The 25,167-nt window shown below is 54.3% G+C and overlaps 2 protein-coding genes across 3 annotated transcripts; both read right to left on the minus strand.

Moving 5' to 3' along the window:
* Positions 1–2,021: 2,021 nt before the first annotated feature.
* On the minus strand, positions 2,022–8,725 carry HSD17B7 (hydroxysteroid 17-beta dehydrogenase 7). 2 transcript variants are annotated; one of them, XM_061451782.1, is made up of 10 exons: positions 8,595–8,725; positions 8,243–8,446; positions 8,070–8,162; positions 7,059–7,173; positions 6,352–6,546; positions 5,113–5,217; positions 4,022–4,078; positions 3,377–3,475; positions 2,843–2,975; positions 2,022–2,672 (listed from the first exon to the last, which is right to left on the minus strand). In XM_061451782.1, the coding sequence occupies exons 1-9, from the start codon at positions 8,627–8,629 to the stop codon at positions 2,880–2,882; spliced, it is 999 nt and encodes a 332-aa protein (XP_061307766.1). In that variant the 5' UTR covers positions 8,630–8,725; the 3' UTR covers positions 2,022–2,672; positions 2,843–2,879. The 2 variants fall into 2 exon arrangements, with proteins under 2 accessions (XP_061307766.1, XP_061307765.1); XM_061451781.1 differs by having other exon boundaries at positions 2,022–2,975.
* Positions 8,726–10,466: 1,741 nt separating this feature from the next.
* DDR2 (discoidin domain receptor tyrosine kinase 2) lies at positions 10,467–24,179 on the minus strand. The gene is made up of 17 exons (XM_061451783.1): positions 23,301–24,179; positions 19,886–19,968; positions 17,895–17,997; positions 17,539–17,770; positions 17,311–17,458; positions 17,052–17,157; positions 16,469–16,652; positions 16,155–16,398; positions 15,968–16,030; positions 15,692–15,822; positions 14,962–15,172; positions 14,263–14,486; positions 14,009–14,145; positions 13,415–13,606; positions 13,064–13,292; positions 12,395–12,544; positions 10,467–11,924 (listed from the first exon to the last, which is right to left on the minus strand). Exons 2-17 carry the CDS (start codon positions 19,956–19,958, stop codon positions 11,787–11,789), a joined length of 2,565 nt encoding a protein of 854 aa, XP_061307767.1. The 5' UTR covers positions 19,959–19,968; positions 23,301–24,179; the 3' UTR covers positions 10,467–11,786.
* Between the last annotated feature and the right edge of the window lie 988 nt (positions 24,180–25,167).

The following is a 25,167-nucleotide window of genomic DNA, read 5'->3' on the forward strand; positions in this document are numbered from 1 at the left end:
CCCGCTCTCCTTGACCCAGTTGTCATTTCATTACTACTATCATGCCTGGATGTGCCTGCCAGCCAAAAGCGATTACCTGGAGGATTCAGGTCTTTTGCATAGGCATCTGTTAGCCAAGAGGAGGGCACAAGGATCATCCCTCCCTACAGACTGGCAGCTCCAGGCTGTTGGCCAACTCTGCTCACAGTCACCTGGGTGGTGGGAGGCCATACCAGGTAGCACAGCATCCCTTGGGTCAGGCAAGGTTCACAGAGGGCAACAAGCAACTGAGCGACCTCCTGCCCTTTGGACAGTCTCCATTTCAAGCACCAGGTTCTACCTGTGCTTTCAGGGTGAAAGACAAAACCTGAGAGGTGGTTACAGTTCCCATCCCACAGAACAGCCCTACCCCGTGGATGTAAAGGTGCCCAGTTTCTCACAACATGGAGGAGAGGAGCAGAAGATGAAGTCAAGGCACAGCCAGGTTTTCTTCTACAGAAGGGCATGGACAGTGGTGGCTGTGGTCATAAAAGCAGGCAGAAACCCCTATATAGCAATGGGGTCCTGTGACAAATGCTGTAGGACACTAGAGCACCTCCTCCAACAGGACAGTCTTCTGGAGACACTTGGGTTGATCATGCATCTCTAGCTCCATGCAGCACCATACCCACAGGAAACCACAAACATTATCCCATCTTTCCAGGTTGCCCAATCTCTTATGGGCTTAACTTGTGCTTTGTCACCTCTTCTTACTTCTTCATGTAACTCTGTTCGAGTGGGAAGATGAGCTAGAGAACCCCAAAGGCTACTTTTCATCTGCACATACCATAACCACATGCTTGCAGCAGATCCCCAACTCCCAATCCCACACTTGCATCTCCCAGTATGTGACATACATCACAGTGCAAGAGGTGCCTTCACAACATCTAAGGTGAAACTAAAACATGCAGCAGGCTGAGCTCACGCACAGCAGGACAGAAACACATGGTCTCTAACCCTGAGCTCCAAATACTCAAGGGAGAGGTACAGGGTGCTTTTAAGATGAGCCCAGAAGCCCATTCATAGCTCTACTCGACACCAGCATCACAACTAACTCAAAGATTGGTTCTGGTGCCTCACACGATCTCTCCCCTCACCAGTTTCTGCATGCTCCATACGAAAAAAGCACTCACTCCATCCCATCAGGCACAACTTCCCCTGATAAATACCCAGCTTCAGCCCACAGACACACACCCGAGTGAAGAAAAAACACAACCACCAATGAAAACCTCAAAGGTTCTTCCCGTGGTCATCAAACTCTGCCCACCCTAGAATTTTGCCACTTCATTCCAGGCTTAATAAAGGTCCACGTAAGCACATCCCAATCTTCTTCACAACTCTGAACAGCTACAGCCATAGCAAGAAGTTCCACTCCACAATGGCCAACTCCTCATTCTGTCCCATTGTCAGGGCAAACCAGTACATTCCCACACACACTAATGCTGGTAACTCAGATACACAAGGGCTGAGCTAGAAGTGCTGCACAGCCTAAAGTCAAGACTGAGCTATTTCTGCTACAAACCACACCATACCAGCAGTACTCCTCTGCTTTGCAGAGCTGCTCAAAAACCGTGGAGGGTGAGAATAAAAGCAAGCACAGCCTCCCTCCTAACCTCACCTGGCCTCTGCCAGGTCCCAGGAAAGTGCCCAGGAACACTGCAATACCAGTCATTATGTGACACATGAGGGTGAGCAAGCACCAGAGACATCCATGTCTCCCAAGTGCCTAAGGCTGGGAAACAGTCTCAGACACCCCACAGGTGCTCAACACACAAAACCACACTGAAGTCTTCAGAAGTCATTCCTGCCTTTCATTAACTAGAAGAAACAAGAGAAGCAAGACCAAAGAGGTGGCTGACAGCCTTCCTACAGAGGAAGAGACCTCACACTTCCCAGGTATACACAGGCTTCTTGTGCAAGGCAACAAACCAACCTCCCTTTCAGCCCTCCAAGTCAAAAGCAGCCAGCTACTGGATTAAAAACACCACTGCAGCCAGGAAAAGTCAGTTCCAATAATTTATTCATTGCAGAATTTGAAGTACACCAGGTACTTGAAGTTCCCCAGGATAGGCAACAGGAAGAATACTTGGTACAGTAAATTCCTATAAAAAGAGTTAGATATGTAAAATAACATGGTAACCTCTCACTCTTGCTACAAACAGAGCAGACCAGCCCTGAGCGCAGGTTAACATCAACAGCTTCAGTTTCTGCAGTCAGTTGTGGTTAGAACCTTTACAGCCCCACACCCAGGGGAGAGCAAGGCATCTATCCTCACAGCTGAGGCAAGTGGTGCTCTTCTGAGGCCAGTTCTTCAGGAGCTTGGCTTCACATGATGGTCAGAGCCCGACTTCCAGCAAGGTTCAATCTTGGTGAGCACATCTGTAAAGCTAGCCCCAGATTCGGTGTACAAGTGTAAAAGGAGTTCTTCTGAAGATGAGCCTTCAAGTACTTCAGGATCAGCCATCGGTAATGCGTGTAGAGCCAAAACACAGGACAGAACCCCACAGTGCTGCCTTTCGTGTGCTAAGCCAGATTTAAACCACGTGTTTTGAGGCTGTTTCCAAACTGTGCGCAGTGCAGGCATGCTTTTGCAAGACACTTCTTTGCAACTGTGTTAAGACAGTCTCCACCTACTCTAGGTCTCCAGTTTTATGCTAGAAAAAAATCCCATACCAAAAAGATTAAGTTTTCCTCTTCAGTTTTCACATTTCCATTTTCAGGAATTGTTCACCTTCTGTTGAAAAGGAAGACTGGGTCTGAAGCCACATGCCTGCAGAACAGCAGGCAACACAAGCGGCACCAGAATGAAGAAAGCCCATATTACCCATCTGAGACTGTTATTCCACTTAAATTGGTTTTACTTAATCCAGGAGATCACTGTATTTCTCTAGAGTCTGCTTCTCCAGTTCCAAGAGCTTTCCATACAGTTTCTCAGCAGTTTCTTCATCCACATCAAACTGGAAGACAGTAAGAATAGCACTGTGAGACATCACTTCAGTGGCAGCTAGCAGAGACACTGAAGTCAGCTCTGGGGATAGGCAAGGTGCATCTCCAGAGCTTCCACAATCACAGTGAGGCAATTAAAGGCATCGGTCACAAGCCAGAACATGTTCTGGGGAAGCATCATTATACACTCATCCTTCATTGTCTTCCAAACTCCAGCCTGAGCCAGGAGTTACTGTAGGAAGCCTTGCAGATAACCCCACATCCCTCCTTACTGTTCAGCATTCAACATTTTGTTTCCATTCCAGCCACAGGACACCCTTGGCACCAGCCCTTCCATGCAAGGCAGATGGCAGACCCTTAGCCAAGCCCCCCCCCCCCCCCCCCGGAAGCAGAAAGCTGCTGCTCCGTGTACCTTTCTGGGCTCCACATAGCTCTTCCCCAGTCCAGAAGTACAGCTGTGGTACTTGACAAGTGCATCCAGGTGCTCTGGCTTCTGTTTGAAGAGCCACACCTAGGAAAAAACAGCCCAAACATGTACAAGTCCAGTGCACAGTGTCCCAGCCAAGCCTGTAACCAAGGACCCAACTGCCACTGGACACAGGAGAACACACCTCAGATGCTTTCACCACACAGAGGAAGATTTGCTATCTAGAGAAATAGTTCTGAGCTGTCTCCTCTCAGCTGTGACCTGCCCAAGCCAACAGTAAAACATGTTTATGTCTCAGTGCTAAACCACTAAAGCAGTTCAACATGGCTAAACTTGCTCACTGCTGTACTTGAGGCACACTGTTACGTGCCTCCATTCCCTGTGCCTGCATGTCTGCCAGCAGGGAGAGCAGTGTCCTCCCGGCTGAGATGGAAAGAAAAGCCTTTTTCCAAAAGAAACTGTTTTTATGAAGGTATAATGCATCACCTGCCAGATCAGCCCCATTCACAGCTGGTCCCCCAGCACTCACTGCTGCATGCTGTTCAGGGCTGAACTACGTCACCCACCCACCAGCCTTATTGAGGGGCTCACTGCTCAGCAGACCCAAAAATCAAGTTGTGAACTACTTACATGAGCTTCTGCTCCATTATACGGGGTCAAAGTATAAGTTTTGGCAAAAAAGCGGATCTGAGGGGAAAAGAAGCATGACAATCTGTATTGTGGCCCAAGGTTTCTCTGGCCAGCCCTCCATAGCCCAGCCACACCAGATAATCTACCAGAAGCAGCAATGCTTCTAAAAGCTGACTACAGTTAATACCACACGCTTATGACTAAAGCATCCCTCTATAACCACAAACTATTTTCTGAAGCCACCCACCGGATCAGCTAGCCTCACTCTATGCTCCCACATTGAGCTCACCCCCAAAGCAAGAGGCAACAGGCCACACATATACACTGCAGGCACCTCCTCTTGAACGGTTTCAAGAACACAAATGGCAGGAGGCAGAGAGGATCTATAATACTGCCAGCCCCGAGGACAACTGAGAAGGCATTGCCTCTCCGCTGCCAGGAGAAACGTGATCCATGAGGATCAGCTTAAGCGGAAAGACCAATCTTGCAGCAAGAGCATCAAGGCTCAGAGCAGGCAACCTTCAGGAACAGAACTGTAGTGAACCTGAAAAGGTGAAGTCCAGAGGAAGAAAGAGAAGGAAAGCTTTAAGAAAGCAAGGGAAACAGCAACGAAGAGCAGGAGGTTTTGCTTTCCAGAGAGACAGAAAGAGAGTAAGAGATGCTGTCTTCTAGAGGGATGAAAGGAACATGGTAAAATACACTGTTCTAGAAACAAATGGCATTTCAAAGCACAGGGGCCAAGTTTTGTCCTGAGCTCTGCTACCACCAAAATGACAAACAGTTTCACAAGCCCGAGCAGGCTGGGAAACCTAAGGGGAGCCTTGACAAATGCTGCTATGGCTGAAGAGCCAAGCCCTGGCTCTATGTACAGTGCTGTCCAGCACCAAATCTCCAAACTCAGCTTGGGAATTCAGGCCCCAAGGTGCCAAAAGGAAAGGTTTGCAGAGGGGTCAGCCTGCCTAATCCAACAGAAGGAAGAGCTGTATAGCAGAAAGGGTTGCAAGGAGCCAGAAGCACACTGCACATTACTTGCAGAAGTATATGACAGCAGGGCTACCTCAACACTAAAACCAGCCAGGAGATCCACTCACCAACCACATGATGGGCATTAGCAGCTTCCACAGAAAAACTGGTAATATTCTGTAGGTCATGTTAGACATAACAAGACCAGGACAAACAACACTGGAATACAGACCCTGCAAAGAAGAAACCCAATCAGTGTGTAAATACATAACAGTTAAAGAACAGAACATACTCCTTGCCTCCTAATACTTCTCAGCAAGAAGCTGAAGGTGACTATAGAGACCAGTTAATAGTAGATACTCCCCAAAGTCATTAGTGAGTGATTAGATGTAGCAATTTCTGAAAGGCTCAAATTGGAGATGTTTATGTTAAAACTGTGCCCATTGCAAGACCACCAGACTGATGTGTTAGGAGGCTATGCCTTCACAACCTCACACTGTAGTCCCCATGCAGCTCAACAGCAACAATAGCAGTCATCCCAGAAATTACAGCCCACAGATCAAAGGTTACCTCACCTTTAAGAGAAGGGTTCTGCCTTCTAGGACCAAAACATTTTCTCCTGAAGTATTTCAAGAGTGCAATCACTATCACTGGACTAGGGCTGCAGCTTGGCAACAAAAGCCAGCAATCCCCTATGACAGGGAAGGCAGGTTGCTCACACATGGTAGTGCGACAAACTTGAATAGCAGCATGGAGCCATCAGGACAGACAGCAGAGCCTGCATGTCAAGTGCTTGCAGGCAAAGCTGCCAGAGCAGCTTTGTTCCGATAGGCAGGTACACCTGAAAAGAGCAGCAGCTCTTTGCTCTTTAAGACCAATTATTTGGTCTGAAAAGTCAGCTAGAACTTGCAAGGCAGGGACCACTCCTAAAATTCTTCTGCTTTCAGAAGTTTCTGACAAAAGCCCCAGAAGCAACATAAGGAAGAAGTTCTTTGCTGTGAGGGTGCTGAGGCACTGGAACAGGTTGCCCAGAGAAGTGGCAAATGCTCCATCTCTGGCAGTGTTCAACACCAGTTTGGACAGAGCCTTGGGTGACATGGTTTAGTGTGAGACATCCCTGCCCATGGCAGGCGGGTTGGAAATACATGATCTTAGGGTCTTTTCCAACCCTAACTATTCTATGATTCTATGATTCTTCACTACACACAACAGCAGTTCAACTTTGGCCTCCATTTAGTTCTTAAATGCACATTAAGGAATATATCAGTTTTCTGTGAATGAATGTAACCAGGTAACAACAATGTAATGATAATTATAAATAGTAGGAGCTCATTAGGTTTCTTCAGACATGCAAGCCCCATCATCACCTGCTTATTAAATTTCCTGTTCAGAACCACACTTGTCAGGTCAGTAGCATATTTGGAGGAACTGTATGATTCCTGCCCCTTGGCATGCTGATAGTCAGAGAGGCTGAAGGCAGACTCCCTAGCATTGCTGGAAGAGGTCCAGATGAGTCGTGAAGGCTTTTCGTTACCGCAGAGTAGAGACTCAAGTTGACGAACCTGCAAAAGAATTGCTAACTTAATTAACACCATGATTTTCAAGTGTTACAGTATAGCTTTATAGTTCTTAAAAGCTGTGAGCTATCTGAGGTTTCTTGGACAGTCTTCCCTACAGGAGCCAGAAACAGCCACTGCTCAGGTACAGCTTCAGCCTAAGGAACACTTACAAGCAGCCACCATTCTCCTGCACAGCTCAGTTAAGCACTTCAGAATTTAACACAGCCAAGCCTTGGTATTCTCCCTGGACAGAGAGAACTACATATGGTTTACCTCTATCCACTGGCTAACTACAGCAGTCTCAAACTTACATTAACCCTTGAAATGACTATCACCATTTATTGCTACTTAAATGAAGCCTGAGACCATTGCCCTGTCATTCATTATCTGCCAAGCTGTAGCTTGCATCAGCAGCTGAACCTGTGAGATAGAACTGATTCACTACCACTGCCTGGACCCATCTCTACTGATATCAACCAGCAGGCCAAGGGCTCAATCTTCATATGCAGTCTCACCAGAATAAAGTGTCCAAAGAGGTTGGTGGCAAACACCTCCTGAAGTCCATCTCCATTCAGCCTGTCCGTCTGGGTCATTACACCTTCTGCAGTGGTCAGCATGTGAAGTAACTTCCTGGAAGCCAAAAGACAGGAGATGAGCGTTGCTAGGAAGCACCTACTGCTCTCCCACTTCAGCCCTTCAGAAGTATCCCTCACCTCACAAGCTACATGTAGACTCTGGTTTCACCTTCAAGGGTTCTATTAAGCCATGAAAAAAAAATGGCTTGGAAAAGCTTATATCAGCCCCTTTATTTGCAAGTGTCTCAATACTGACTAGACCAGAGAAGACTTGCCCCTTCTTTCAATTCATCACAATAAAGTACCATTAAAAAAAAACATAAATTCTTGCTCTTCCATTCCACAGTTAGGTAATACAGTCAAGCTCCACCATGGAACTATTGCCCTAGGGCCATGCTTAATTCAGGTAAGGAAAGCAATCTAACATCCATGTTCAACACCCCCAACAACTGCTTTGGAGACAATGCAAGTCACTTTCCTCCTTAACTCAACCTCCTCACTTTGCTTACAGAATAGCAATGCCTATACCAGCATCAAGTATTAGCTTCACAAAATACCATGATGTACAGCTGAGAACAACAAAAACCTACAGTGGAACCAAAACACAAGAAAAGAGAACCTATAAGAACAACCTACACCTCCCCAGCAACACACCAGCATTTTTCACTCAGTACTTAATGCCAGGAGCTGCAGGCTTTGGGTGAACTCTTGTCCCCCCATCCACCAGGCCTCACACTAGGGATCAGAAACAGCACTAGGTGCCTTAGAGTACCCTGGCGCTTCACCCAGCAGCCAAACCTACACATCCCACAGCAATGTGCCCTGTGTCACACTGGGAAAGAGACAGGATCATCTTCAGCCCTGGACCCACAGGCGTGCCTTGGCTATGATGCCGCCAGCAGCACATACCACCCACAAAGCCAGGACTAGACCCCCCCCAAAACCTCTTACCCGGTAAGGAGACCATGCCAGAGTGCCTTGAAGTTAACGTGTGGATTGGGCATTATCCCAGCATTGAGGTAGACGAAGTCCAGCCGCTGAAACCTGAGTGGGAAAGAACAGAGGGGTGAGGGGCAGAGGGTGGACAGGAGGGTCCGGTGGGGCAGAGAACAGCCACCCAATACCTGCAGCGGAGCTCACGGGCAACACGCAGCACGGAAGCCAGGCTACCCAGGTCCACTTCCACGGTGGAAACCTGTGCTGCAGGGTGGGTTTCCAGGATGAGGTCTCGCGTGGCTTCGCTCTTCTGGGAGTTGCGGCAGGCGATACAGAGATGGATACGGCCATCCTCCTCCAGCAGCCGCCGGCACAACGCCAACCCCACGCCGCTGCAACAGGGTACGGTGTCAGATACAACGCTGGCGGGCAGGGACGAGCCGAGGGCGGGCCGGGCCGGGCCGGGTCAAGCCAAGCCTGTTCCGGCCCGCCCCACCCCGCACTGTTACGGCTGCTCCATCACCCAGTGCCGCCGCTTACCTGCTAGCACCGGTCACCAGCACCACCCGCTCCATCGCGTCCTCCCTTAGCCTGTCCCCCCGCCGCCCCCCCGCGCTTTAAACGCTGCCCGCCCGTGACGCCCCGCCTCGCCCCGCCGTTACCGCCAATCGGTAAGCGGCAAGGGGGCGGGGCCAGAGCACACGGTGGCGTGATGATGGGAAGAGCGGAGGGGGGCGGGCCGCGATTGGACACGCCCCCATACAACCCCTGACGTACAGGCACGGCGGGCCATTGAGGCCACGCCTCCCAGTGCGGGTCACGCCCACCGCGCTGAGGTGCTGCTCTTACTCATCGCGTCATAGGATTGCAGGATCACGGGATCGTTTAGGTTGGAAAAGACCCTTAAGATCATCAAGTCCAACCATTACCCCAGCACTGCCGAGACCATCACTAAAACATGTCACTGAGGGCCTCATCTACGCGGTTTTGAACACTTCCAGGGACAGTGACTCCACCACTTCTCTGGGCAGCCTGTTCCAATGCCTGATCACCCTCTCTGTGAAGAAATCTTTCCTAATATCCAGTCTAAACCTCCCCTGGTGCAGCTTGAGGCCGTTACCTCTTGTCCTGTCACTTGTTACTTGGGAGGAGAGACTGACCCCCACCTCACTCTATCCTCCTTTCAGGCAGCTGTAGATAGCAATAACATCCCCCCTGAGCCTTCTCATCTCCAGGCTAAACAGCCCCCATTCCCTCAGCCGTTCCTCACAGGACTTGTGCTCCAAGCCCTTCACCAGCTCTGTTGTGTTGCCCTTCTCTGGACCCGCTCCAGCACCTCAATGTCTCTCTCGTGAGGGCTCCAGAACTGAGCTCAGGTTTCAAGGTGCAGCTTCACCAGCACCAAGTACTGTCCTGGCCCTGCTGACCATGCTATTGCTGATACAGGACAGGATGCTGTTGGCCTTGTCTGCCTGGGCCAAGCTGGCCCTCTACCCCCCCCATCCTTTGCCACAGAGGGACATTCCACAGAGGAACAGAAATGCCACCAGGTCACTATTTCCTGGTGCTGCAGAGTCGAGTGCACTGACCCTGCCAGAGATCTCAGCTGCAGCCCTGCTCCTGGTGGGGCTGGTGTTCCAGCTGGAGCAGGGGCAGACACAGCAGCCCCCAGCTGCTCTCCAGGCACCCTGACATGCTATTTAGCCCTAGGGCCATGCACACCAGATACAGAACACACAGGCACAGAGCCCCAGGGCTCAGGTCAGTGGGAGCTGCAGTGCCCACAGGGCACATGTGCCCCTATCCCGCCTGGTGATCCCAGCTGACAGCTTGCTGAGACAGGCTGGGAGAGGCCATGATGCACCCTGAGCAGGGAGAGGGCACTGAAGGCAGCGGCAGATGGGTACAAATTCCGTGCCATGAACAAAACCTGTCCTCACTCTTGCTTCAGCCACAGAGCACCGTTCTGCCACATGCTATGTTCTCAGCAAGGAGGAGAGGAAGAGGGAGAAGACCTCCTCAGCCGCAGCTAGCAGGATCATGTGTGAGGAGCCAATTAGCCTCTTCACAGAGCACAGCCCTCTACTGCTGTCCCTCCCCTCCCAGACCCACTGTCCCACCTCGGTCCATGCTGATGGACATCTGATATGGATGCTGAGCCTCAGACTCCCTCCCTGTCACCCAAAGAGATGGGCAACTTGTATGGCTCAATTTGAGGGTTTCTTGAGCATTCTTCCTCCATCTCTTACTCTGTTACCTGCATGCACTCCTCCAAGCTCCCACACACACAGTGCAGCCCACAAGCCCCCTGCCAGGCAGGTACTGGGCAGGTTCCCAGGGATCCCCAGAGAGGAGGAGAGCTGCCTTCTGAAGTGCCACAAGGAAACCATGCAAACAGATTCACGTAGCAAGTGTTTCTTCAGCGGGTTTGCCCCTATATGTAGGTGCATCTACTGAATATATACATGCCTTAGCAATAGTATAGTAGAAACTGTGCCACGCGTGAATTGATGGTGCTGAACTAATGCATACAAAAGTATGGAGGGGTCCATGTACCCTCTAAGTACAACGTTTCTCCTGTCTGGTCACAGGAAGGTCCAGTTCTGGGTCATGGCAGGTAACCTGCTGGGGCTCCTGCAGGGCACATGGCTCTGGCAGCTGCCCAGTTTGTTCATGGAGCTGCTGGATTCAGGGGCATGGACTGGTGCCAGACTGCTGCGGGATGCTCAGGGCAGCAAAGTCCAGCCCCAGCGCTTCAGCTGAGCTGTGACCTCTGGCCCCAGAGCCATGGAGGGACGGGGTGCCCACTGCTCCATGCACACGGGCTGTTGCAGGCTTGGGCATCAGCAAAAGCTCTGCTATGTGCATTCCTCTCCTGGTAGGTGAAGACTCAGGAGAGGAGGACTGGTAGATTTCCCCTTGGAGGTGAAAGGTGCTAACATCCTGCTGCCAGCTGTTGCACAAGCACCTGAGGGGCATCCAAAATGCATTTCACGGGCAGTTGAGCAGCTCTGGAGTGCTGTGTTTTTGATGACCTGCTCATCAAACAGTTGGGAGTAAGTGAGAGGTCAGTAAGAGGATGTCCTCTTGGCTCGCCTTTTGCTGGGCAGGCAGCAAGGAGCTGGGAGTGCTGTCAGGTTTCTCTCTGTGCAACCAGGGTCTGGCTGGCAGGGACGGAGCTTCCTCCCCCTCCATGTGACATGTCCAAAGCCCAAAATGTCCAGAGAGTTTTTGGTTTTGCCCTATAATTGCACAGCCTGCTGTGAGCCAGTGGCAATCCCCGCTCCTCCTCAAGCAGGTAGTGGCTGCTAGACAGTCCCTGTTTCCAGCATGCACATACCCACATGCATTCCTTTTCCAGGCCTCACAAATTGGCTGGGAGCTTCCACACAGAGAAAGTCCAGCTGATGTTCCTCCCCTCCAACCAGGGGAGAGAAGCCATTCTGTTCTGGTCACTGTCACCAAGAACACGCTGTGTCAATAAATAACCCTCATCATAGCCCACGTTGCTCCCAGGCTCAGCTCAGCAAGTGAACGGGAAGTCTGAGTCGTCCCACGCCGTGTCCTTCCTTGCTGCCCTTGGGGTTTTCCTCTGAGGCTTCACTGTACAATGAGAACAAGACCAGCTGCCCGGGTTTTATTGCTAAGTCCAAGTGAAGTGGCTTCAGTTTGCATATGGGGCTCCTCTGGGGATGGGGAGGGATGGGGACCGGGCTGGTGGGGAGCAAAGGGTCATTCTTCACTGGCTGACTCTTGAAGGAGGCGATGGATGTCCTGGAAGGAGGGACGATCTTTAGTGTCCCGTCTCCAGCAGCTCAGCATTAGCTTATAGACTGAGTCAGGGCAAAGTGCAGGCTGGGGAAGGTAGGTCTTCAAAACAAGAGGCAAAGATGACAAAGGGAGAGAGTTACTACATGGAAACAGAATAGCAAACTGCTCCTGGGGAGCCCCATTTCCTCATGCACCAGGGTGAGAGGGCTGTGCTGCTGTGTGTTCAGGGGGAAGGGAAACCCCAGATGGCATAGTGGGGCCTGGGGACACCTGCTCATGTCTCCCAGCCCATAGGGGTCAGCAGGCAAGCAATGCCTTGGGCTGTGTGAAATGCAGGGTTTGCCATACAGGGCCCTTCCCAGAGGAGCTCTTGTCCCATAATTCCCTCATAGCCAAGGTCAGTATCTGGTCACCTTGAAGTCTTTCCCCAGGTCCCTGGTGTTCCAGATGCACTGCTACCTGTCTTGTCCCATCCTGTCTCATTCCATCCCAACCCATCCTGTCACATCCTGTCCTGTCTTGTCCTGTCCCATCCCATCCTGTCCCATCCCATCCCATCCTGTCCCTACCTGCCTGCCCTGGTCCCGGAAGAACTCGCCGGTGTTCTCAATGACCTGCTCATCAGAGAACTGGGAGTAGGGCTGCTCCCGGCAGAGCGTGAAGGTCTCCCACAGCGTCACACCGAATGCCCACACATCACTGGCCGTTGTGAACTTGCCCTGCCAGAGGGAGCAGAGCGGGATTGGGCATGGGCATTATCCCATCCTGCTCCATAGGCCCGACAGGCACAGGTTTTGAAACCTCTTTCTGCACACTTCAGCTTCCAGATCTGTGCCCAGAGTGGTCCAGCTTGGTCTTGCAGACCTGCTCTCTGCCTGGGGCCAGACCCTGCAGAGATCTGGGTCTGGCTTGCAGCAACTGCTCTAAGAGCTGAGGCTTGGTAAGGTCCCAGTTCCCTTCAAAGATAAAAAGCAACCCTGCTCCCTCTTTCTACTGACCGTGGCCAGTAGAAAATGTCAAGCATCCTGCTCAAAAGCTGGGCACCAGGACACTCAAGATCAGTGTAGTCCCCCCATCCCACCTTGGAAAAGCTGCTACCACTCCTGCTTTCTGCATGCTTCACCCCAAAGCTGGGCTGCAGGAAGGAGAGACTTCCCCATCCATTCTGCACCCACCAGCCTGAGGAAGAAGCTGAGATTAGCTCCAGTGTCCACCAGAGGAGCTGAGTCCCCACTTACCAGCAGGATGCTCTCCCAGGACATCCACCGGATAGGGAGCACTGCCCGCCCCTGGATGCGGTAGTAGTCCCCACTGTAGAGATTCCTGCTCATGCCGAAGTCAGCTATCTTGATGGTGTACCGCTTCCCCACCAGGCAGTTGCGAGTGGCCAAGTCTCGGTGCACGAAGTTCAGGGAGGAGAGGTACTTCATGCCTGAGGCTATCTGGGTGGCCATGAACCGCAGGTCACTGTAGGTGGCAGGAGGGGACAAGGGAGGACTGAGGTGGTAGGCAGGATGGCAAGCGAGGTGCCCCACAGGGTGCCTGGAGCAGGCAGCCCTGTCCCCCCAACCTGTCCCAGGCAGCACTACCTGACAGTTGGCACTTGGCTGGCAGGGGAGCTGCCTGCTTGCTGTCGGGACAGGAACTGGTTGAGGTCTCCATTCTCCATGTACTCGGTGATCATGCAGAGCGGGTCATCCGTGATGCACACTGCCAGCAGCCGGATGATGTTGGGGTCCTTCAGCCGTGACATGATCTTGATTTCCTTCAGAAAATCATTCCTTTCCGGAACAGAAACCACACGGATCGGACAGACAGACCCAGAGAGGCCCGGAGGTGTGCATGGACCAGCTGAGCATGCTACCCACCCACCCAAGCCTTATGGGGAACCCTGCGGGTCCCCTCCCCTGGGACTGGGGACATAAGGGGAGCCCTGGACTGATCCACACTTGGCTGCGGGATGGGTAGATGGGGCACTGGGGAGCTGGCTAGGACCAGCAAGGACCAAGAGTCCTGAACTGCAGCAGCAAAGCGCCCCCAGAGAGCTCAGACATGTAGCCCTCACAGTTGCACTGAGCTCCTGACCACTGAAGGCAGAGGATGCTTTCCAGGTGTCCTGGCTTTCCTGGAGGGTTCTAAGAGGGGGCAGAATACTGGGGTGTGTGCACCCCCCAGCCTCATACCTGGCATTTTTGTTGGCATCTGCTCGCAGCATCTTCACAGCCACTAGCACAGGGCAGTTGGAGCTCGCATCCAAGCCCTCCAAGGCAAAGTCCTTGCCCGTGAACTTGTCCATCCCCTCCACTTCACAGAGGTGCACCTGGAGGGGGACAAGAGGCAGCCATTACCTCTGCTGACTGACAGCCTCTGCCAGCCCCCACAAACTGGGAAGAGCCTTGCCCGAGCCCTGCTCAGGGCAGGTCCAGCACACACTCACCTCCCCAAACTGGCCTTCCCCCAGCTTCTCTTTGAAGGTCAGCAGCTTCCTGGGGAACTCCTCAACAGCCACGTCCTTACCAGAGAGCAGGTCCATGGTGAGGGCTGGCACCGAGTAGGTGTTGCTGCCTGTCACACCCTGCAGGTTCACGATGTCGGCCTCGGCATAGTGGGGGACACCCTCTGGGACACTGGCTTGAGACGGCTTCACAGGGCCACTGCAGCCTGGGAAGGTACAGCAGGGCCAGCCCTGCCATCGGTGTCCTGCCCTGCACCCTCTGCTCATGCTCCAGCCACTGGCTTCTCCATCCCAGTCCTCCCCAGAGCCCCTGCACTGCCCCAGCATGGCTGGGCTCCTGCAGACACCACAGGATGCTCTGATCCTTCCCCATGACTGACAAATGCACCAAGTACCAGCTGAACAGGGATCACTGCCTGACTGACCTCCAGGTCACTGAGAAAGAGAGGCCAGAGCATCCCAAGGATTGTGGTGGGGACACAGCACAGCCTGGCACTGATGTTCCTCTCAGCCAAAAGCTTTGTATGACATCTGAGAGGGGTATGTGCAGGAGCTTGTGTGACCTCCCACCTCACTTCTATGTGCCAAAATGTTTGGAGATTGGCCAAAAGCTGGGGCTGGGGAGCTGCTGGGGAGCAGGCTTGATGCAGGCTCTAAGCACGAGTGTCCCCCAGCTCTCACCCATGTCCTCCTCCCCCGTTGTGAACTCAGGCAGCTTGCGGATCAGGCGGGAGGGCTCCTGGTAGTCGGGTCCCAGGGGAAATATGCGGTCATAGGTGGAATTGGACTCCTGCTCGCTGGAGGAGGAGGAACGGTTGTGGTTGAACATGCTGGATTCGCTGGGCAGGGAGAGGCTGACGGTCATTTCGTCATCCAGCATCCTTCGTGATGCCTGTGAGAGGGGGTAAGGGAGGAGAGAGCTGGGACAGGGGTTCCCTGCAGCACTGGTGGGATGGGGTCTTCTGTGCTATGTGGCACCACGGCCGTGCCCAGCCCCAAGCTCCCCTCTCTAGTGCCCTGTTCCAGGGCTGCAGCACCAGTCTGGGAAAGACATTTGTCCTGATGTACCCCCCTTCTATTTTCTGCCTCTATGGCAAAGAGCTTGGTTTCATCACTTCTATGACTGCCCTCAGTTGGCCAGGGCTGCAGTGAGACCCCCGTGGGCTCCTCTTTCTCAGCCCAGCTTCAGGACAGAGGGATGGACAATCATGCAAGTCCCAAAGTTCCCGCTTTGCTAAGCTAAATCCCCTTGCTTGGGAGATGGGTGCAAACCACAGCCTTCCCTAGGCCAAGAAGGAAGCATCAGATCCTGCATGGAGTCTGCTTTCCCCGTGCTGAGATCCCAGCAGAACCTGCCCAGGATGAGCCCACCGCCCCAGGCACCTCAACGGCCCCCCCGGTGCTTGCCCACCTTCTCCAGCATCTTCTGCCAGAACTGCCTCCACAATATGATGACAATGATGGCCACTAGGATGAAGATGATGGCCACCAGGCACCCGATCAGGATACGCGTGTTGCTGTCGTCCACCTTGAGCGTGGGGTCTGGCAGGAGAAGGGGACAACAAGAGTCAGTCATGCTGGGGTTTGGGGAGAGCCCCTGCCCCTTTCCTCCATCAGATGAGGCAGAGCCCCCCTGCCCGAGGATCACCCTACCCAGCTCAAGGTGATGCACTTTTCAATGCCCTACCATAAGTGGTGGGAACCATGGGCACCTCAGGGGGGACCAATGAGTTGTTGTACATGGCTGCATCTGGCAAGGGAAAAGAGGGGAGTATCAGGGCGGGAGGCATGCATGGGTGCCCCACAGCCCCACTCCCTCCATCAACATTCCCCCTGGAGGGGACAGTCCCTGTGGGGCTCATGGTGGTGGGTACCCGACTGGAAGGTGATCTCGCTGAACATCATCCAAGCATCAGCAAAGTAGTACTGGCACTTGATGGCGCTGGCCATGCGGTGGAGCAGAGGCACGGTGACAAAGCGGGCGCTGGGGTTCACATCATCCAGCACCAGCACTGAGGAGACGGCACTGGGCTCCCACTCACTGGCATCAGCACGGAAGTAACACTGCACCTCCTTGAAGATCTTCACCCCTTTGGCAAACATGTTGTTGCAGTGGACCTGTGGGGCAGCCCGTCAGTGTGGCCATGGTGGGGGACAGGGACAGGGTGCAGGTGGGGGGCATGCGGACCTTCATGGCGGTGAAGTTCCTGATGCGGTCAAACTCAAAGGTGATCTCCACGTAGCCTCCAGCCGTGCTCTCATTGCGCCAACCAACGTAGTCATAGCCCGGCCAGACGTGGTACTCATGTGTCTGAGTGAAGTCGTCCAGCCCCGACACCCCATCTGTCAGCTGGCCCAGGCCCTCTGTCATGCTGGTGTGTGTGAGGGGGGAAAGGCAGCATGACTCTTGCCAGCCCCACAAACCTGCCCCCACTCAGCATATCTCCCCCCCCCCCCCCAGCAGCTCCTCACAGCCCCTGGGAAACCCTTGTTCTTTTTGATGTTCTCTCTGAAAAAAGGCTATGGGATGCTGGACATACAGTGCAGTTAGTGTAAATCCAAGAGAAGGGATGGGGGTGCTTTCCCCATCATGCTGAACCCATCATGATGTGCAGCCTCCCAGAGCTGGCCATGTCCCCTGATTCAGGGAGACCCCAAATATTTGCTCTGCTGAGGATCAGCACATCAGCCTGCCAACACAGGGAAGAAACACTGCCATCCACTCCTGCCCACTGCAGCACCCACAACATGCAGTCTCACTCAGGCCTCACCTGTACCCGAATGCCCCATCATACACCGAGTCGTTCAGGTAGATGACAGTGCCCCCAGGAAGGATGAGCTGCTGCCCAGCCGGCGCATTGTAGGACACCAACCCGTCTGCAGGAAGGGGGGGGATAAGTGGCTGCCCATGCCAGACATACAGTTGCTGGTGAGCCCAGGCCAGCCCCTAGTGGGGTGGACAGCCCCCAGTGGGACAGACAGCCCCAAAGCTGGACTCTGGGGATATAGGCACAGGACCCCACCACGCACCCAGCCAGACGCAGCCGTACACCTCCACACGCAGGCAGACATTCATGGAGTGGTCAGTGACGGGGATGAAGCGGATGAAGCGGGCGATAAGGGGTGGCTCCAAGTCCTTGAGGACGATGTCATAGGGGTTGGAGTTTCCATCCAGCACCTGGGGCAGAGGAGCATGGTGGAGATGGGCAGGTGCAGACCCCACCATCCACCCTGTGCAGCCCCATCCTACTTCCTCACCTGCTTCCCATGCCGGTTCCTCCAGGAGATCCAGCGAGTGCCATCCCGGCTGTAGTTGATCTTATACATGGGAGCAAACTCATTGCCATGGCCCCCAGCATGGCGTCCCTGGGTGCCCACCAGGGTGATGAAGTGCAGGGCATGCAGGTCGATCTGCAGGAACTCCTTCAGGTCATCGGGCTCCACCGGGACCTCGGGACACCAGGCTCCATCGCCATCCTCTGAGTCCAGCCTGCAAACCAAGAGCAGAAAAGCCATTCGCAGGTGGCCAAAGCCAGCCCCATGTCCCCCTTCTGCCCCTCCGTGAAAGCTCAGAAGACCCTGCTGTGGCTGTCACAGCAGAGTCCCATACTCACCGTCCATACTTGGCAGCTGTGGACTCAGACCACTGGCTGGATGCTGAGATGTCCTCATCGGGGATGTGCCCACCTGACATTCCCAAGGGGTACCGGCACACAGCTGCAATGAGACCATCAGGGTACTGAGCAGGCATCCCTCCTTGCCTCTCCGGCAGAGACAAGTGCTGAAATATGGCCTGACACTGCCAGGGCTGGGCACTTCCACAATGCCACAGCACCACAGACCAGGCAGCTCAGGCACAGTGCTCTCCATGCCTCAGGCTTACAGAGTGGGGACAAAGCACTATGGGATGGTCCTGGACAGTCAGGTACTGCCTAAGTAGGTGGAGCCAAGGGTTGCAAGTGAATGCCAGAGCAGCCTGAAAGCAAAGCTGAGAGCAAGGGTAAGCAGTGCTCCAAGGTCTGCTTGGACACACCTGGTCCCTGTCCCCAGAGATCCCTTCAGCCTTGCTGGCAAGCATTCAGATGCGGTGGAGGGAGGGCCTGTGGGTTGGCACTGCTGTCCCCACACTAGTTCTGGGGGGTAACCGGTGGGCTCATTCCAGAGGCCACTTACCCCCAAAAAACAGCTACAGCCGTGCTGCCCCACTGCTCCCTTCACCTTCCAGGGGGATGACAAAGGCGGGCACTCACCCTCCCTGCTGGCCCCATGGCTCCCATCATCAGCCCTGCTCCCTGCCCAGCTGTGAGTGGAAAAGTACCCAGGGTGTTGAGTGGGCTGCATCCCCGAGCGACAGCCAGTTCCCCCCGCACCGCATCCACACTGCTTCCCAGGAGTTATTTTCTCACTCCCAGCTGCCAGGAGCGCTGCTGAAAGGCCGTCTTGTTTGGCCTGTTTACCATCTGGCCACTGGCTCCAGCCCGCAGCGCTACCCCTGCACACCACCCCGAGCAAACGCCCACACCAAGGTGGCAGGGCCAGGCCAGGGTGCAGGCTTGGGGCTGCCCCTGCCACACCAGCAATGAGCCCCAATGTGCGGTGCCACCTGGCAGCCAGCTCCCGTCCCCAGGTGCCTGTGCCACCACAACAGAGAGGGACCATCTCCTACATCCAACAGAGGGGTAGGCACATCTTCAGAATGAGCACAGTGGGGAGCATCTTCTCTTGTCCCCATCACTCCCACCACTCTCAACACTCTTCTGAGCCTCTGCAGAGTGCAGCTCCATTTTCCCATTTAATTCTTGACAAACACAGAGCCAAGCCCAGCTCCTATGCCCTGGGTATAAAACAACCCTGGCTAGGCAAAGCCAACACTGCCAGCCCTGGATGGCTGCAGAAGAAACAGGATTGCTTCCCTAAGCACCGTGCAACCTCTGGGGAAGACCCATCAAACTTCCCACGGATGGAAGAAGCCTTTGAAGGGACTTGTTACAGGGATACCCCAGGGAAACCCTGACGCACTGAAGGAGCCTGGGCTGCGTGTCCACCCCTGCAATGCAGGACAGGGCTGAGCCCTTCCGAAACAACCATTTAAATACACTTCTCTTGCTGACGTCCAGAGCAGTGTTGTGGTTTCTGAGCAGAAGCCAGGCACCTAGTCAAGCTGCTTCACTGAAGCTAACCTTGGTTTGTTGGGAAACTGCCAAAGAAAGCACATCCCAGGCAGCAAACAATACCCTGGTGCCTTCCTTCTGCATGCTGCAGCCTCAAAACTGAGCAGGCCTGATGAGCCCCTAATGGAGAAGGGCCACATGCAGAGCCCAGGGCTCCAGCTGCAGGACTTTGCCCATACCTCAATGTCCCTCCATCCTGCCAGTGCCAGGACAGACGCCTGTGGCACACAGAGGATGCTTTCTTAGTCACGGGTGGTGGCTGAGCTGCGTGCCGTGCAGCAGAGAGCCCAGGCAGGCATGGGCTTGGGGGCCATCACACACTGCTCCCAGAGATGGTGCAGATGACATGAGCCCAAGCTCAGACACCCTAGTAAGAGCACAGCACAGGAAAACAGACCTCACGGCTCCTGCAGCCTGGTTCCCATCTCACTTACCTGGGTTGACCTGGGCTCTTGCGGTCTGCAGGACGCACAGCAGCAGCAGGGCTGGTCTGGGGCAGGCCGGCATGTCGGCAGTTCTGCGGAGACAGGGGAGTCCTCGTCACGCTGAGGCAGCTGAGCCGTGAGTAATGCTGGTCCTGCTTGGGGTGGCCAGCTGAGGATGGGAGGGCTTCCCCAGCATGAGTGTCCCACCTCAGCCTCGGAGGAGAGCAGAGCCCCAACCCTCACATCTGTGGTGGTGGTCAAAGGGGTCCCAGTGTCCATCCCCTCCGCCACCAGCTCTCCAAGAGCCATGGCACGCCGTACCCCTGGAGCTGGCCACATAAATTGGGTGCAGGATGCGCATGAACCTCCCAGGGCTCCGCTTGGGGTTGGTGCCATCTGGCTCCATGGACGGGCAGAAAGGCTCCAGCTGGGCCGCCCGCTTTTGGGTGGCTTTGAAAGCAAGACGTTGCACAATCCCATCATGAAACAAAATGATAGCATGTTGCAACACTCAGTTTTCCTGCCTTCCGGCTCAGGAGAGGTAATAGCAGATAATCACCGAGATTTACACCGTTTTTATTGTGGCTGATCTCTACAGCTGAGCGGATCTCAAGGACATGCATGATGCAAAGTATGGGTGTGGGAGCCAGCTTGCACCTGGTGCCTCTAGGGCAATGTAGGATGGGGCTTGTAGGGACCTGGGGGCCATAGAATCATAGAATACTTAGGGTTGGAAAGGACCTTAAGATCATCAAGTTCCAATCCCCCTGCCATGGGCAGGGACATCTCACACTAGAACATGTCACTCAAGGCCCTGTTCATTCTGGCATCCCTTATTTGCCAAGGAGACATTTGTTCTCCTGGGATAGCCCTTAACACAAGCACTGGATGCAGATTAGACCTCTTTTTATTAAAAAAAAGGATATTTTAATCTTGTTTGCATGCAGATTAACCTTTGCAGGAACAATTTACTAACCTGGGGGTTAAAAAGACCATAGGATTTGGCCAAATGGGACCTGGCTGCATTTGAATGCTGGGATAAATCCCATCTGAGTCCTATCACACCAGGGATGGCTGGGCTGGCAGGTCCCCAGGTTGGCCCAACACCAGCAGCTCTGCAAGTTCATGCCTGCTTGTGGGGACCTACAGCCTTGTCTCTACTGCCAAGAGAAAACCCAAATCCGCCCTGAACCAGTTGCCATGTCAAATGTCCCCATCCCGTGCAGCCCAGGTGGGAGGTGCTGGATATGGTCCTGCTTGCTGGCAAAGCTAGGGCTTGCCACTGCAGGAGTGAGGCAGGCTTGCTCTGACCATGTCAGCACCCAGGTGAGCGCAAAGCACTGAGAGCTGCCTCCCGCATCCTGCTGCTGGGTTCACCGGAGGCTTCTGCTAAACATCAGGAGGTACAAATGAACACCCCGACTTAAGGTGACTTTCGGTGATTTTTTCCCTATTTTTTTTTTAAAGCACACATGTAGTTTGCTTCTTTTCTATTCCCAGCTGGGAAAGTTTAGTTAGTTGCAACTAACTCAGCTGCAACCGGGAATTTCAACTGCATCGCTGAGAGGCACACTCAAGGCTCCTGCGTTTGATGATGACCAGTTCCCCCAACATTAAAAATCTCAATTTCCTTCTGCATTCCAAAAAAAATATCCAGGGATATTTTTTCCCACTATTCTTTCAGGCTGAGTAAACTCTTTCAGCATCAGGATACCAGATGCCATACTCTCCTGCAGGGAATGCATTTAAATTTAGTCTAATATAGGGAAAACTTCCCTGCGCAGCCATTGTGGCTCCTTGGGGGAGCAGAGCTGGGGGACACCAGGGAGACGGTGACTCGGGCGCTGAGGTTGGGGCACAAGGTTGCATGGTCAAACTGGCCAAGCAGCACTGGCAACCCGGCTGGAAATCCTTTTTGTTCCATCGGCCCCGCACAAGGGATGGCTTTGCAACACTTTGTCTGAAAACGTTTGCTGAAAACACTCAAATCACTGGAAATTTTTAGCACAGAGAGTTTCTGGAGCTCCTCCCTGGCGTCGCACGGCCTTGGGAGCTTCCCTCAGCCACTACTTTTATTTCCGCCCCCCCCTTCTTATTTTCCCCTTTCTTATTCTACTGAAATCACCAGGGAAAAATTAGCAGGAAAAACAAATGAAATCCACATTTGTTTACAGACAAATCACACCCGAGCCATGGTCCCTCTCACTGCCATCCCATGCCGGATGGTGAAGTTCCCAGCTCGCTTCCCAAGTGGGCACTGCCATCCTCACCAGCACCGGAGGAGTACCATCCATCTGAAAGGGGCTGGATGGCAGCGGTCCATATCCTGAACATCCCAGGTCCTGCACGTGGGTCTCCCAAGGCTCCTATTGCAGAGCCCATATCCTTCCACAGGGCTGGGGTATCCCCTCCTGCTGGCATGGCGGCCAAGTGGGACACACTGAGGCCACACTGGAGGGAATGTCCCTGAGAGGCAAGAGGCTCTCCCTGACCCTGGCTCATGACCCAAGGCATGCAGTGTTTTGGTAAGGGGGTTTGGGACCCCTATACCAGCTGGCACTACAGCCCCCAGCATGCTGTGGTGGCGGCGCAGCCTCGGCAGGAGCGCAGAGCAGCATGCCGGGATCCGTAGTCCTCTTCCACTCCAAAAATGCCATTTTAAACCTTCTCTGGGCTGAATGCAGCCCCATTTTCTCCAGTAGCAAGCACCTCCCCAGCCGCAGGCTGGCAGGCTCAGCTGGGGGCATCACAGCCGTACAGGGCGCAAGAAGTGGCCAGCACATCCTTGTGTCTGCCAGCTGCCCTGTGGAAACCTGCCAGCAGCACAGACCATGGCCATGGGGACAAAGTCCTGTGGGTCCTGCACCCAGCAAATGCTCCCCACCAGAGGAAACCTTGCACCCCTCCTCCCAGCTCTGTGCCACAGTGTCATCCCGCCAGTGTGGGGCTGAGAGCATCGCTCCTCTGCGGTGCAGGGATGGGAAGCTACAAGTGGGTCCCCAGCACCAGGATTTGAGGCAGGATGCTCAGGAGCACCAGACAGGTGGCCCTGTGTCTGCTCCCCAGTGTGACCTGGTGCCTGGCTGGGGGACCCTGGGGATAGCAGGGCCTCTCTGGCTGGAAGCACTGCCACCGGCTCTGCCAATAGACAGGCAGGAGCCGAGGACAGACACCAGGAAACACTGGCTTGGCACGGGGCAAGGGGGAAAACGCTGGCAGTAGGGAGAAAACTGGAGAGAAGGGGCTAACGTCACCTCCCCAGGTGGGGATGCTCCCTTGCTGCTGCCCCAGCCCCTTCCCAGGCAGACCCATACCCCAGCCCCTCTGCCCAGGCTCTGCCGCGGCTCATGGCCAACCCTGTGTCCCCCCAAAATCCCAAGTGTGGGGCAGCAAATTGCCCCCCAAGCACCTCAGAGGGACTCACCGGAGCGGTGGCGGGCGGGCTCCTCGCCCCTCACCCTGGCAGGGGGAGCCAGGCGAGGAGCAAACTTCCCCAGGCTGATGCAAGATGCCTCTGGGAGCGCGCTTGCATTCTGCGGATTCCTGGGAGGCAGCCAGAAATCCCACAATCCTACATCTTGCACATTTGGTTTCAATTAGGGAGCAGAGAGGGGGAGCCAGTCACCAATCCAGGCTGGCTTTTCGGCAGAGGTTATTTTCCTCAGCCCGAGGGAATGTGTGCAAGCTATAATTTACAGCAAAACCCATTCATAGCGCGAGAGAAAAAATAAAAAACTCCCCATGGCCGGTGAGGGAACTTAAAGCAAAAGGCAGTGTTTTGCTTTCTGGCACTCACGGGATGGCACACATGTCTGGGACCATCCTCTTGCATCACAGGGTGCAGGGGCCAGGCAAGACACCCCCAAAATGCCAGTGATGGGGTACTCCATAAGGCCCCATTGCTAGCCTGGAGGGTCTTGCATGGGCTGTCCCGCTCAGGGCCCTGGGTGGGAAGGAAGCCAGGTTCCTGCATGGGCACATGTGGCAAGGCCACTGTCCAGAGTGCCGGCTGGCCCCGGCACGTGGCGCAGAAGCAGCACTGGCAACCCGGGCTGCACGCTGAGCTCGTGGTTTTACATCACTTCCAGGCACTAGCTTGGCAGCGTGGCCACGGACTATGCAACGCGGCAGGGAGAAAACAATCACCAACATAATCAGCTCACACTGATTTTTGTGCAATAGCTAAATGCAATTAAAAACAAGTTAAAAATGTAATTATTTTTCTTTCAGATTAGTGTTTTGGCTGTATTTTATCCAGCACCCACACTGCTGTGGGAGGAAAGCTGCACCCCAGCAGCAGGCCAGTGGCTCCCAATACGTGCTCTTGTGAGCAAGGCACCCCACAGCCCCAGGGCTGTAGCCATGTTGCTAAAACAACCTCCTTGCCAGACTCCTGGCCTGCCTGCTCTCCAGGTGATAAAACAAGGCACTGGTGCCCTTGCTGCTGCCAGCAGAGAGAAGCTGCAATGCCAGCCCAGTCATGGGCACGATGAGAGGTATGGCAACAGGGCACAGCAGGCCAAGGCAGAGCACCTCTGGCCTGGCAGGGAGGGCAGGCAGGAGCAGGTTAGTGCAGTGCCTGCTGCAGGGCTCTGCACCAAGCCCTTGCTGCCCTACGTGCACACTGGCATGAACACCTCTCCTCCACCCCTGCTACCTGGAATTAGCACTCCAATAACTTGGCAGCACCCAGCATCACATTGCTCTATCCCAGGACATCCTACTGCGAAGGTGCTGGTGTGCAAACAGAGCCATAAAGCCAAAGGAGCGGTGTTCCCCCCGGTTCACCATGCAGCCCTTTGCTCCTGCCCAGCATTCCCCCAGCGTGGGCCACACTATGCTCCAGTTGCTGCCTGCTCCATGCCAAGAAGGAGCAGCTCCCCAAGGAGCAGAGATGTCCCTTCCTCACAGCAGCTGCTCCCAGGGCTTGTCAGAGCTGGTGGGCAGGGGGAGGTGGTGCAGACCACAAGACCACCCGCAGCAGCACTCTGCTCCAGCTCCTCACTCTGGCCCCCATCCCGGGCTGTCTCCCCTGGGATGCACAGCCGCCAGCCTGCCTTGGCCACACACAGCCCATCTGGCCCACGGTGAGCAACCAGCAGCCACCTGCACTGGCCAGGACCCCCCACATGGCCCCCACTTCCCAGGCACACACTGTGTGCAGAGCAGAGTGCTCAGCTGAGCTTGGGGTGCCCAAGAGCCACCATGGCACTCAGCGATTTGACAACTTCTCCAGCGGGGAGCAGTTTGAGCCCCAGTTCCAGCCCTGCAAGGGTAAATTCCTCCCCAGG

The sequence above is a fragment of the Pezoporus flaviventris genome, unplaced genomic scaffold, assembly GCF_033815535.1.
Source record: "Pezoporus flaviventris isolate CSIRO_AGI_PZ_B2104156 unplaced genomic scaffold, CSIRO_AGI_Pfla_v1 ptg000013l, whole genome shotgun sequence".
Lineage (NCBI taxonomy): Eukaryota > Metazoa > Chordata > Aves > Psittaciformes > Psittacidae > Pezoporus > Pezoporus flaviventris.